Source organism: Symphodus melops, assembly GCF_947650265.1.
Source record: "Symphodus melops genome assembly, chromosome: 9".
Lineage (NCBI taxonomy): Eukaryota > Metazoa > Chordata > Actinopteri > Labriformes > Labridae > Symphodus > Symphodus melops.
Window position 1 is genome coordinate 18,279,608 of NC_136699.1, and position 14,576 is coordinate 18,294,183.

A 14,576-nucleotide genomic window follows, 5' to 3' on the forward strand; every position below is an offset into this window, starting at 1 on the left:
TATCCCACCCCTTACTGGCTCAATCGTGCTCACTACACAACCCACTTTACTGTTTGTCAGCAAACTATCAACTCTGTTATTTGATGTATGCGAGAAAAAAAGCCCTGAGCAGTTATGAACCTATGGGTAATTAAGGAGGCAAACACACGCCAGCACACACTGTGTTTACGAGTCCTTATTTCATCAGTACTTCCAGGTCGTCCCACTCCAACCCCCCTTAGCACTACGGAAGCCTCCAGTTACCGCGGAGACCCTGGAACACTGTGAGGTCAGCAGAATCCTGGGATCCGCTATTTTCATGAGCTAATCCAATCGCAGCCTCCTAAATTAGATATGCAAAAAATAAAAAAGAAATTAATTTTCTGCTGATGACCGGGTATGCAAATGATGACTCAATTATAGAGGGCTGGTGCGTTCACAATTAATAACCTTGGAATCATCATTAACTAATATGTTTAGGAGGAAACTTGTCAGGCTAACCATGTTCACCATGCCATCAGTAATGCATTAATGAATTAGATTCATTAGAGAGAGGAGCCGAGAGGGGGAGGGGATGCAGGCCTGTTTCTGACCTGTAGAATTAGTCTTAGCCAGCTCTCCTTTTCTCAGGAAACTGCCTGACCAAAATGTAGAGCCCAATTGTTTAAAGCCATAAAATATTAACAACTCGACTGAAATATAAATTTTTTCCTTATTTTATGAGATGGAAGAACCTAAATTGGTATTTTTTCGCAATTTTTTTCTCTAAGATCGAAAGCTGCATTCAAAATGACAAAATGACAACTGACAATGTCACAGACAAGAGGTAACTTTAATTCAACATTGTGAGAGTCCAAAAGTTATCTTACAGCTCAATTTTCATCAAAAACAATAACAATCTATACAGTAGATTTTTTTTTTCCTTCCCTTATATCGTAGAGCTGTTCAGTGTATTTGCAGTCTAAGACAAAACAGAGGAAAAAATAGACACCAGCTATTTGGTTTGCATCTTTTTTTGTTTTTTACCTAAATACAAAACTTTGTCACCCATTACCAATATTCATAATCAGGATGGAACTCTGCTTACAAAGAAGCCATTGTATGACAACAGACCTCTGTAGTTCATTTGAAACAGATATGGTGTGGCCCCTCCCGCACCAGCCTGACCAGTGCGGGCACATAAGTGCCTGAAAAACACTCGTCCGTCAGCAGGCGCCTCTGTTTAAACGCTCCTTTCCAGCCACTTTACAAAACCAGTCTCTAGGAAAGAAAAGCAAAGAGAAAAGCCCTATTCTCTGTCCAGCAACAGCTTGAAGACACACGGCAGACACAAAGAAAAGACTACAGAAATGACTGAGGGGCCGAGGAGCTCACTTTCATGCTCCCTCACTTCTTCTTGTTCTGTTTAGCTTGTAATGAAGCCATTTTGTCTGAAGGCTGATACAGGGAAAAAGGGGATCGACTGTCAGAGACCGGAGTCCGACCTACGAGTTCATGTTTGAGATTAAAATTGTGCTGTGACAGTGCTTATCTCCGCTGTGTGCCCCTTTGTACTACAATTAACACAGCGTCATGTTGCCACACTGCTGTGATCCTGTGGTTCATGAGAAATATTACCAACATGCGGATTGAATTATTTCATTAATCAGAGAAAAGCTACATAATCACTACAAAAAAAGACAAAAGTGCAATATGCACAGCTGGGACAGGCCTCTGAGTGTCCTTCAAAGCGTGCCATTGCTGTAGTATTATAGTACATCGGGGTGTGTGTGATTGTTGAATTATGGCTCTTTGTATTCTAGTCTGGCTTCAGCACCAAACAGAGTGGGTTTGTGCTTTGTCCCCAAGTTCCCATGAATTCCTCTGTGGCAATAGACAATTGTGGTCAGGGTAGAAAACTGTACACGTGATTGAATGAAGAATGGGTTTGCATTGTTAAGGCATCTAGACTGCTGGTAAAGATTACAGTGACAGAAAAAAAAAGAGTATATAGATACAGTCTGTAAGCAGGCATAAATAACGCAGGAAAAGAAAGAACAGAGGGGAAAAAGAGGAACTCAAAGAAAGAAAAACACAGCGCAATCTCTTAGATCTCTTGGTTTGCACACACAAAAAAGAAAGTGCCACTCAAGAGAAGAACCCATGCATATTATCAGCTCAAGAACAGTTTCAATCTGAAAGCCTCAAAGAGTTCAAACAAAAAGATATAGATTTACAGTATATATTAATGTGTGTATATATTCTTAAAAAATCTACTTCAACCAAATACTCTGAATAAGATGCTACTTTTTGCCATACAATAAACATTTTCATAAGGAACAAAAACTGAACTTTTTTTATTAACTTACAAATAATACAAAAATAGACAATGGCATGTTTTGAAATCAACAAATAAAAGCATGAATAGCAACGCAAAACAATCGACATACAAAACAAATCAAAAGAGATAAAAAAGTCACATTTAAATAGTGTGAGACAACAGTAAATAATGAAACCAAACACTGTGAAATATGTTCACTTACTGTATTAAACTTACACGACACAACTAAACGAGGGTGAGAGGCAATGTACAAATATAAGGGATAAATACATTATTTATAGGATATTTTACAGGAATCCCCTTTTTGTATCCAAATCCATGTTTCTCATGTTTAGCAGATGAGATATTGACACACACAGTAAATCTATCTTCTGTACTGAGAAGCTGCCTTAAGACATTTAATGTTTACATTTCAAACTAGAGCTATCGCAAAAAAAAACAAAAACAAAAAAAAGTCAAATGAAAAAAAAAGTTTGTTTATATACAAAAATATATCACATATATCACGCATTTATTCTAATTTGATATTTGCTAGCCTCCGTCAGTACAGTGCTGGCTGGACGCACACATCCTCTGGCTTTTCAAGTCTTCTCTAAAATCGCCCTTCAAAGTTTCGTCTAAATCCTTGCCATTTTTCTTCACATGACAAGCAGAAAAGCATATTGCAAACAGCTCAGTCCTCACAGTTTCATTAAAAATCAAACGAACAAACCAAGAAGAATAAAAAGAAAGAAAGGCGTGTATGCTGATGTTAGGGAGATTTTGTTACACAACTTTTAGATTTATGGGATAATTAGCAGCAAAACTGAGGGTTGATTTTGTTCTTTTGTGATTTCCCTTTTTTTTCTCCTTCGTCTTTGTTGACCTTAGTTCCATTTGGCCGGTGTGTTGTTTTGTGGTTTCAGCGAGGAGGCCGAGCTAAGGAAAGCATCTTCTATTGTGACAGAGATTATGTAAACTTCATGGCCAAACCAACACGTGTTGTTTGAGCGATTCGTAGGGATTGCAGGACGGTGTGGGGGCTCTCTAGTAATCAAACCCAAACCTTACTGGCTTTAACATAAAGATAAATAAATGCTCCTTTCATGAGGTCAGTGTCACACTGTGGGTAAACTATCAGTCTCTATACACTCCATCCAACGCCGTGTCAGAGAAGCTACACTAATTCAACCATGAGGGGAATAACATCACAAAGGTTTGTGCCGTTCCTTCTTTCTCCTCCCCAATCCCTTCAGATGAAATCCCAATGGAAAGGCCTGAGTTTTACAGAGTCCTAAGTCTTATCTTCACTTCCTTCAGTTCAGCTCCGGAGCAAAACAGAGACTCGCCAGACTCTGCTGCTGTGTCTTTTTCCTCTCAACATTCCCAAATCTTCAGCTATCCCAGATCCTCTACATGGGTGGAACGATCATCCCAGGAATCGCTGCTTTGTGGGAAAAGAGGGGGAGGGGGGAGGAGGAGAAAAAAAAAAGAGAGAGAGAGAGAGAGAGAGAGAGAGAGAGGTCAATCGTGATTGCTGGGTTTCATCTGTCATCACAAAAGCCATATAACAGAAATGTGCTCCAGCATCTGGCGAACAAAGACGACTCTGCCTCATTATCTCTTCATTCCGAGGCCCCGAAATCAAAACATTTTTCTGCGCTGCGCCGCTAGCTTGGCGCACACTGACAGCATCATTCAACTTATCACAGGCTTTCTGAACAGCTTCATGCAAGAGCTGCCACTGTTAATTGTTAGCAGTTACATTGTGTAATGCCATTGTGCGGCGCATGGAGCATGATTCCAACACGAGAGGGAGGCGCAATGACGTGGGACAACAGAGGTGATGAAATTAAACTCAATAGTTTAACATGGTAATGGAACCAATGAGTCTTTCTGGGGAGCTTTTTTTTTTTTTTTCTTCAAATCTTTAACTCCTTATATAATGCCCAGATCCTCACCTTCACAATCCAAACTCCCCCTCCCCCTTTCCACTCCACTCCATTTTAACACAGAAGCCATCACAGTGAGGATTTTTTCATATAACATATTGGCTCCCTATTGATCCCCCTCTCTCTTCAATCCACTAATTCCCTGGTTATTTCCTGAGTGTCTCCAGCTGTGTGTGTGTGTTTGTGTGTCAGTGTGTTCAGTGCACAGTGGCCAATGGCCTTTGGGTCACCATGGTCAGCACTCATCAACGCCGACAGAGGAAGTGAGGAAGTGCTTAGCTTTGGGCTCTGATAAAGATTCCCATCCATCATTTCTCTCTCGCAGGATCTCAACACCATGAAACATCCTGCCTAGACCAACAGACCCTGTGCTTCGTTCGATGGAAATGGGAGAAAAGAATGACCCATGGTGTCATAACACCCCCCCCCACATCCACCCTGCCCTCCCCCAGCACCACCCCCTCCACAAAGACACCCACTGGAGCATGAGCAGGAAGTAGGAAGTGAAAACAGGAAATGGGATGCATGCCGTCTCTCTGACAAGTCAAGAGTGACAAATAAAAACAGAAAAGAGAAGAAGGGCAGCACGAGCTGCTGGTGCTAGAGTCAGACAGAGAGAGAAACGGAGGAAGAGAGATTATAACGTACTTCAGGAGAAGGCCAGGCCTTGCAGAGAGGTGGCTGATGAGTACTTGCTAGAGTCCACAAAAGACTGATCTACATTGAGGAAGGAGAGCGTAGGGGTTTGGGAGGGGAGTGAAGATGAGGAAGAAAAGAGGAATAAGAGGAGGAAGTGGGGTTAAAAGTGAGAAATTGTTATAAAGAGGTGAAGAAAAGCACAATAAAAACTTGATTGAGAGGAAGACTTGGTCATCTTGATTGATTTAACTATGCATAAAACAGTCGGTCTCTATTATTGGAAGACACTGATGCGTGTAAGGGGAAAGAAGCCAAAGTAGGCCCCCATTGGGAACTGACAGATTGCCATTAAATATAAACACTATGACATATTCAGCACAGTAACAACTATGTGTACGGTCACTTTATTGGTTTGACTTACAGCCCATCTGTTAACATGGAGGAGGTGTTTATGACCTATGATGCAGCTAGTTTGCGTGTTTTGGTTTCACTGTTGGGGAGCTGTCATGTTGTCCATCTTTATACGGTCTGTAGGGGCCTCTTAAATAAATGCTAACATGTCTTAGCTTACCTTGCAGGCCGTTACCATTAGCGCTGGTGCATGTGGGAGGGGGTGAGTTCTGAGGTCGCACCACAGGGGCGAAGGCGCTCTTCTGCTTGACGGCAGCGGACACCATGTTTGCCGGAGAGAAGGAGAAGATGCCGGAGGAGCTGCTGCAGTTAGAGGGCAGGCTGGTGGACGAGGCCATGGTGGGGCTCGACGGGACGACTGAGAGAAGAGAGATGGGTAGGAAAAGGAGGGATTAAGGGGGGGTCACAGGGAGCACGTCAGGGATGAATGACGGAAGGAAAGGTGAAGATGGAAAGGGGGAGATGAGGTTAGAGAGAGGGCCGAGGGCAGAGGACAGGCAGACGGGATGAGCAGAAAGGGACTGATCAATGGATGATGGTAGGAAGGATAATGTTTTGGACTCAGATCATTTGGCTCAGACTTTTTTGGCAACCTTTTTTTGGTTGTTAAGCAATCACCTGATAATTAAATATTCCTTGGCTAAGACAAAAATGTGTTAAGTTGGAAACTTGCACTGAAAACAGCCCAAAGTTGTTTCTCCCTTAATCACTCTGTTTTGATGACTCATCCTGTTGCTAGAGGCTTGCAAATGCTTGATAAACAACTCTTGCTAACTCTGGGTGTAGTACCTGTAATTTGTGAGTTACAAACAAGACTCTACCAGTTCATCTATTGTCACAGAAAAGCAGAGATGAATCAGTTAACAAGTGAGCAAATGGTTTGTATAAGTGTAAAAATGGACTGTTAACATCAGCGTGTCAAAAATCCCTGCTTCTTTGTGTTTTATTGCTGATTTTAATCTGATGTCCAGCCACGCAATCTAAAGCAATTTTTCCCCCCAAACCCTTTTCTACTGCAAAACCCTCAAGGAAAAATATCGACAGATAAGATACATTGCTTCAAAATATCTCTCTAACACTCTTAATGAAGAGGCCTACACACACGGGTCCTTGACAAACAATGTTTGTGTAAACCATCTATTAAAGGTGCTATCCTGATTTTAATTAATATGGGCAAATCTAATTCAGACAACCTGAGCAGAAAGTGTTTGTGCCCCCAGGTCTGCCTGGACCCCAGGTCAGACACATACAGGAAGTATAAGGCCTAATCACACAACTTATTCATGTATCCTCAAAATATAGAAGCTTGGTGATGTACAGTCGTATGTTTAGTTTGTGATTGTGTAGCTTTTATAGATACCAAGTGTATCTTACAGGGTAGTAAGCCAGAACACACTGGCTCTATTCATTCAAAATACTTCAGTGAGCTTCTTTTTTTTATTTCCTTGTGTGCAGCGTTTCCATTTTCATTTTAGAATGGTTTCTTGAAAAGTGGAAGAGAGCTCATTAGCTCAGTTACTAACAGGTAAGTACTACTATTCTATGTTAGGCTAATATGTTGAAGCTCATAACTTTCTGTAAACCATGTCTTTTTTTTTCTTGATTGCACATTTGATGATTTACTCCTAGCTCATCAGCTACATGAAAGATTCCTCCATTTTTGATTTTCTATTCCCTTAGCAGTTCATCTCTTTGAGATGGAGCTGCGATTTGTTAATGCCGTTTAATCTCTGTTATCAATAGTGAAGTCATCCACAGTCCATATGAACAGAGTCTGTTTTCTTTTTCAACGTTTATCTGACCAGGCTTCAAAGTAAATATGTGAAGTCGTCAGCCTGAGGTCCACATCATCATTTTGTATAACACTTCAGTTCCTGATATTAAAGCTATACTGTATATATATATATATATATATATATATATATATATATATATATATATATATATATATATATATAGTGCTATAATGTTCCACCTGCTCTAAGTTATAGACATGAGACTCCACAGGCAACAATTAGTTGACGGTTATCGTTACAACCCAACTGCTGTCTCCCTCTGACATCACCCTCTCCATCCACAGCTCCTGGGTTTGTCTTTTGTCTGCTAATATACTAAGAGCATTTTCCCCCTCAGTGATTTTACAATCAAGCCAGTCGTATTTCACCTGCCCTCTGATATCTGCTTCTGCCTTTATTGTTGTTATTATCCAACACTTAGCTTTTATGGCTCTTCCTGACAAATCCTCGCAATAAAGTCATAATCCATTTATGAAGGGGCCTAACTAATCAATTAATGAAAATTGGACCTACAAAGGCAGGCCGAGGGGCCATTGATTGAAAGTGTCTGTGTGGGGCCGATGAGCCTGTTAAAATACTTGTTAACACCCAGGAATCAAAGCGCTGAAATGGAATTGCTTCTCTAGCAATTAGTTTATTGATTTAATCAAGGGTCTTTAATGTAGAGGGTGAATGTGTGTGTGTGTGTGTGTGAGCAGAGCTGGTGGGGTGTGTGTTGGGGCGGAGGGGTGCAGGTGATCTGCTCCCCTGGCCAATAAAGTGGGGATTTGTGTTTGACTCTGTTCTTAAAGAAACAGATGAGCCAGCTGAACCGCAGCACTTTCTTCTTTGTGTCCCTTCTTATTGGCACCTCCTGGTCTAACTTCCTGTGAAATACTGCTGATTTATGTTTAAAGGGATTGGATTCAATCTTTTTTTTTTTAGCTTATTCTTTCCTTGATTAAGCCTTTCCCTCTCGGATTCAGATCTAGGATGTGGTGTGTTTACTCACTAGCATAGGGCGAGTTGCCTGCAGATCCATTGAGGAAGTTGGGCGAGGTGCCCAAGGTTGCCATGCCAGAGTTAGCGTAGCCATTCATGCTAGTGGAGACAGAGCTGTAGCTATTCTGCTGGGGGGTGGAGCTGGGGACATAACCATGAGGGGACACACTGCTTGTACTCCTACTGAAACCTATGGACAGAGACAGACAGGGACACAGAGAGATAGGAAAGGTGTTAGCGCTGTAGCAGAAGGCGGACAAAAAAAATAAAATAAAATAAAAAAATAATAGAAAATATAAAGGAATTAGAAAGTCTCTTCACTTCACAGATAATGTTTAGGAATAAAAGCAAAAGGAAATTATTTGAAAAGACAGTATAGGGAAAAACATGAGAGAGAAAAAGAAACGACCAGAGCAAAGAAAGAATGATACGAGAGGGAACTAGCTGCAATATGACCAGTGAAACAAGAGGCCTTTAACCTCACTGGCTCCTCTCCAACATCAGATCTATTGATAAGGCAATTAACACTAAAAGGCCTCTGCAGCTCTTCTGTAATTCATAAAGAATGAAGCCAGTATCTTTGACAGGACCCTATCCTCCTTTATGCTTTACAGGGGCAGCTAACAGAAAGAGGAGCAGATGGAAAGAGGACTATGATAATACATCTCAGATCCAACGTGCTGACACTGGAGAAAGAAAAGAAAGAGCTGGAAAGAAACATCAGGATGTTCTGCTTTCTAGTGCAACAAAAGGCTGCTCTTCCCTGCTAGTAGAGCCTCCCTTTTCGGAATTTAGGACTCACAGATTCCCCGACTGCATCCGTTATGTGTCGCAAACTGTATCCTTTACGGCGCTCAGCTGATATCTGTTGTTTTCTTCACACCGAAAGATGTTTCCAGATGAAGGACAGAGGAAGAGGCAAGGCAAGCTCATTGGAAGTATTGAGACCCATCCAGAGGCTGCTTTCCTCTCCTTCCCCTGATACACGTGATGAATCACCGCTGACTGCGCCCACATCTCTCTCTGTCAGACGGGGGCCGACCCCAGTCTAATATACACACCCCTAGGACCCACTCATATTTCTCCATCGTACTCCATCCGTGGCTCCCTTTTTCTCCATGCTTCACTCTCTCACCTTCGTTCTTCCCTCATCTTGAGTTTTTTTCCCCGTGTTTTCTCTTCCAGCTCCCCTCCTCCTCCAACTCATTCTGTCCTCCTTTTTCAAGTTTCGGAAATCATACTTTCTAAATTTCCCACGTGAAAAATAAAATGTCCCTGTCGCGCTGCTCATGTTTAAACTAAACATCCTTCATACCAAACAGAAATAAGATAGATCACTGCCACTTCTCCCACGATGACACATTCATTGTTTCCTGTTGAGTTTGCTCACCCTGATTGGCCGTTTGTGCCACCTCTGACCCAGTGAAGGAGTTCACAGCCATCATACCAGCGTGGACGGAGCCACTGCCGAGGCCAGTGAGCTGATTGTGCCCTCGTGGCACTGTCGTGTAGAGGGCCTCGGCGATATCTGCAGCTCGTTTCAGAATCATCTCCTTGCAAAGAAAAAAAAAAAGGGAATTAGAAGACGAGGAAATGTGTCCTTGATGATGCCTGATGGTCTCACAAGTATGCTGGATCTCTTCTTCAGATATTGTGCATGTAAACCTGGCAGTGGTTTTTATCAGTGGTCACTGGGAGTGGTGGGACTGGTTCCAATAAATGGAGAGAAGACTCGTTAACCCTTTATCGGGCAAGTGACTATTTTTGGTAATTTCAGTACACATTACATATGGCCACCCTTCTGCACCTCAGTAAGGTCGAGAAGCATGTGATCCTCACTCAGCCAATCAGAAGAGATCCCCCAACGTCACTGATATTGCTATTGTTGCATTTGAATCAAATATGGTAATTTTGTCAATGTTTATTTTTCTACATGAAATTAAAAAAATTCATGTTGTTGTTGTCGTTGTTTTTTTACAAAAATAAAGTTCTGTTATGTCCTCCAATAACACTATGAGGTTGGATTTCTGCATTTCAAAGCATTTCAATGAGTGCACTATAAAGGGTTAACTCTCTTTTCCTCCCTGCTTCATGTGTCCTCATCTACTTCTCTTGTTATCCTCCTTCAGTTTCATTGAACTTCTCCTTGTTCCGTCAACAGCACAAAAACTCTACCTTAATCTCATGTAATGCGTTTGTGGGTGACTCAACTTTTTGCCTCCACACACCGCCTCATGCTGAGCCACACACATCATTTCCTGTGACATAAACGGATGCTTGCCTGGATGTTTGTGTAAGTATTTACCTGGTTATTATGAGGCATCCCGTACAAGGCCTCCACCAGGTCGGCAGCTCTCTTTAAGATCACCTCCTAAAATCAAGCACAGACGGAGAGAGAAAAAAAAGGGATTGATCAAGAACGTGACAGCTCGCAGAGTTCAGTCACTTTTATTACACTTCACGTCCTACATTATGCTGTGAATGCAGAACAGAGAGTGCAGGAGAGGAAGGAGGCCGACAGAGGAAGCAGAGGAAGAGAAATGGGCCTGTCCAGGCACTTTGTTACAAGCCGGGCAGTTTGGGAGAGCAGAGGTAAGATACTGTTATCTGTGAATAAAACATGAGCCTACATCTCTATATCAGTCAAGCATTTTCTACGTCTTCTCCTCGCCTGCTGTCAGCGGCGGATCATGAATCCAGCGCACATGATCACACATCAATCTCATTTAACACAACATATCATCAGTTTGACGGCTATACAACTCCGGGACACGCCCGTCTCCTGCCCTGTATTAACCCTGGTAATGATCCAAGTGAATAGCCCTGCATCCACTTTGTGTGATAAATGTAGAACATCATTGCTCAGGTGAAAAGCGCCGAGTGGAATTTCCCACATCAAACATTTATCCTTGCGTAGTGTTGCCACTTTCTCTGCGCTCATTTTCTCCCGCTTACCCTGCTATCTCTCCTCACTCCGTCTCTATTCTTTTCTCTCCCTGAGTGTATGAGTGGGTGACTCTAGGCAGTCGTTGATATGTGTGTGTGTCTGTGTGTGTGTGATGTAGACACCTACAGCCCTACGAAACCCTTTTTAAAAGTTAATGTGCCGGGGCCAGGATATATGCTGGAGGCGCGACAACCAGAAAATTGCAGCCCCCTCCCCTACAACCTTCCCCTCGTTTTCCTCTCTCTCTCCCTCCTTCCCTTCTAGTCACACACACACACACACACACACACACACACGCTGTGCGCTATACCCTCCTGAGTGTATCCCTCGCTGTGAACAAGCCCTGGAGCATGTGTGCTCTCTGTTCCGTGACACACCGCCTTTCAATCAGACTCATATCACACACACACGCACACACACACACACACGCAGCCACCGTGCACATGTGGAGGCTGTCGAGCACGCCCAGGACATGACGAGAGGGTCAGCAAAGCAATAAAGATTGTAGAGCGCTGTCCGAGGTGCTAAATTCACTCAATAATGGGAGCGCTGCCTCTGTGTTAACCTCCCATTACTAGCGCTATCTGGGGGGAGGCAGTGAGGGAGGAAGAGGGGAGGAGACCGAAAGAGGGGGAGACCAGAGAGGAGGCCTGTTCGAGGTGATTGAGAGACGTAGAGGCCCTAGGAAGGTAAGTGGTTCTTTAGTATGTATGCACCCGCTCCTCGCTTCCTTCTCTCTGCTTTTCCTCGACTCCACATGCCTCCCAGGGATTGCTAGATAGGTAGATGGATGGATGATGGGAGGGAGGGAGTAGGGGGGAGAAGGAGATGGGGAGGAGGAGGGGAAATGAGGAAAGAGTAAGAAGAGTAAGGCATTAGGGCACAAACAGATGCGCAGCTGGAGCTGAGTGGTGTTCAGGGAGGATATGTGAAACCCTCGTCACTTCATCTTAAAACTGTTTTTTGCCTCTCGTCACCAGCTATGAGTTTTGAAGCCCTCCGCTCTTTCTTTTCGTCTGTCTGTCTGCACGTCTCCGTCTCGAAACTCCACCCTTCTCTTTTCACCTGAGTCTCATGTCTCACTCTCTCCTCTCTCTTCTTCTCCCATTGTCTCGATTAATCACTCTCTGGTGGTTCTGCTCCCTGTCTGTACCTATCAGTCTCTCGTTAGCGGAGGGATCTGTCCAGCAGCTAAACGCGATTAGGCAGCGCTCCAGAGTCGTTCTGATAAACAGATAAATGTGGTTAGCGCCGTGCTGCCTCCCGAGCTCTGCCACTGTAAGGGGAGACCATTTCCTGGGCGCAGGGTCTCTTCCCGTAAAGTCAGGCCCACGGAGACGTCAACAGGAAGGGGAACCTGATCCAGAGCAGAGCCTGGCCCCGTCTGGCAGGGCGGTCACTCATTAGCCGGCCCCAGACCCCCAGCTACACCGCAGCCTCAGCTAAACACCCTGCAGCCTGCTTTGTGCCTCCATCTTTATTCTGAGCGCCTGAATAGACCTGTCAGCACAGCAGGGGGGCTGTTTTCAGCTGGACAACGACATATAGACGGTCAGGAGGCTTTAGCAGATATTCTGCACGCTGCACAACATGTGTTTTGAGGTTCGTTGAAGGGAGGTTTAATTTTTGTGTGAATCACTCAAAGTCAACATGGGTGAGGCCAGCAAAGGTCGACACCAACTGGGGCACTAACTTATGAAGGATTGGCATGAAGTAGTTTGTGTACACACTCATGTGTAAGTAGCATTTACTATTTCAAATAATCACATCTACTTTAGCTGCTAACAGTAAGGTGACATACAGATGCCGTATTACTGAATAAAGGGTTTTTTTTAATGAAAAATAACTTCTTAATAATCTTCTTTACTTGGTTCTTAAGTACTTAAAGATGTAGCCCCCCAAAAATCACAGTATATGTGCTAAGATGCCACAGAGTCTTCTAGTCACCTGATTGTTTGGAGAGGCTGGGTACCAACTAAGAAGATGAATATGAATACAGGATTAGGAATGCATGTTGACCAATGTAAAGTAATATCAAGCAGCTAACATCTTCGTAATGCTATTGATTGTTTTGGTGAATTTTCTGCAAGTGGTTCGAAAACCTTTAGCTGTTGAACTCATCCAGAGTTCAGATTTTTTTTTCGGTATTCTTTCGAGCTACTAAAACATTTCCTGAAGTTAATACATTAACTCTTTTAACTCCTACAAATGCAGCTTCCAAAAATACACACTATCCATTGAAGAACGCCTTTGAAAATGATGCTTCAAACACATTTCAAACATTGCTGAAAGACAGAAAACCACAAAGAGGTGTTGCCATGGTGGCCATGACATTTGTTGCAGCAGAAGTTGTCCGTGTTTGGCCCCTCTTTTGCACCTTCTCCCTCGTGATTGAAGCAACAGTTGAGAGAAGTGTGGTCCAACAAACTGTTATTACCTCAATAAAGGCACAAATCAATAGAGCTGAAATGAACAACCGGGCCTGCCAGCTACTGCTGTTCATTTAGAAGAGAAGAGACACCACGTAGCGAAGGGAGGAAGGAGAGGAGAGGAGAGGAGAGGAAAAAGATGATGACACTTAGATATTTAGAAAGATCGGGGGGGGGGGGGGGGTGATAGGCTAAAGACCAGAACTCACTGGACACGTCTTGTATCCAGCAGACATGACACACAGCGAGGACAGGCGATTTCTCTATCCTCCTTCTAGCTGCGCTCTTCATCTCTGCTCATGGTGACTTCCCTCTGCGCAGTGTGTGTGTGCGCGTTGAGGCGAAAGAGTTGTGTCGGTGCATTGCTACCTGTGAGTGTGTGAGCCTGTTTGTGTATGTGTGTGTGTGTGAGTGTGAGAGTGTGTAATTGTGTGTGTGTGTGTGTGCTGGAAGTAATAAAGTCCACCGGGTTGACTTCGATCCACTGACCAGCAGGAGGTAAGACCGCGACAGCTATGATGGATCACCTAACCTGCTTCTGCCTCTCTCTTCCTCTCTCCCCTCAACCTCCTTTCCTCCCTCTCCTCCTCCTCCATCCCTCCCTTCCCTTCCCACTTTGCCAGTCTAAATGACCTTATAGTCAGTGGAAGGATGAATAGAGTTGCTTGTGCGTTAGGCTTTTGCAAATAAAGTGTTGTTTGGGCATAAAATGAGCATGAATATATGATAAAAAAAAATGTTTTAGTGCGTACATCGTGTCATGTATAGCCTACTGTCTGCAGCACACAGTTACTCCTCTGTATGTGAGGTCATGCTGCCCCTTGTGCCATATATATTCATATGTGCTATGAAACTCTAGAAGTTATCAATATCGCTCTGTACCAGTGTCACCAAGTCGGATTCCTTTAAATTAATTGCAAACATAGCCACAAGAGGACTGAGAGCAATGTACCTTGGGTAATCTCTCCTGGTCTCCGGGGTGTCTGGGGATGACCTTCTGTAACCTCTGGAAGCCGTAGTCTATGGTTGCTCGTTCAGCGCTAAGGAGAAGTAGACAGAGAGACAAGAAAATCCTTTAATGCTCGATTTCTTCATAATGGAAACACCTCCTGTTGGAGGGAGACCGAAACAAGCGATTCTCTT

General features: G+C 43.5%; 1 protein-coding gene across 1 annotated transcript in view; it reads right to left on the reverse strand.

The window, feature by feature from the left end:
- Window positions 1–792: 792 nt before the first annotated feature.
- Window positions 793–14,576, reverse strand: part of ebf1a (EBF transcription factor 1a) — a 55,435-nt gene continuing 41,651 nt past the window's right edge. The window contains 8 exon segments of the mRNA XM_079352606.1: window positions 793–3,722; window positions 4,879–4,947; window positions 5,441–5,638; window positions 8,068–8,247; window positions 9,448–9,610; window positions 10,363–10,428; window positions 14,386–14,462; window positions 14,465–14,473. Coding sequence (XP_079208732.1) covers window positions 4,880–4,947; window positions 5,441–5,638; window positions 8,068–8,247; window positions 9,448–9,610; window positions 10,363–10,428; window positions 14,386–14,462; window positions 14,465–14,473 — 761 coding nt within the window. The 3' untranslated portion in view covers window positions 793–3,722; window position 4,879.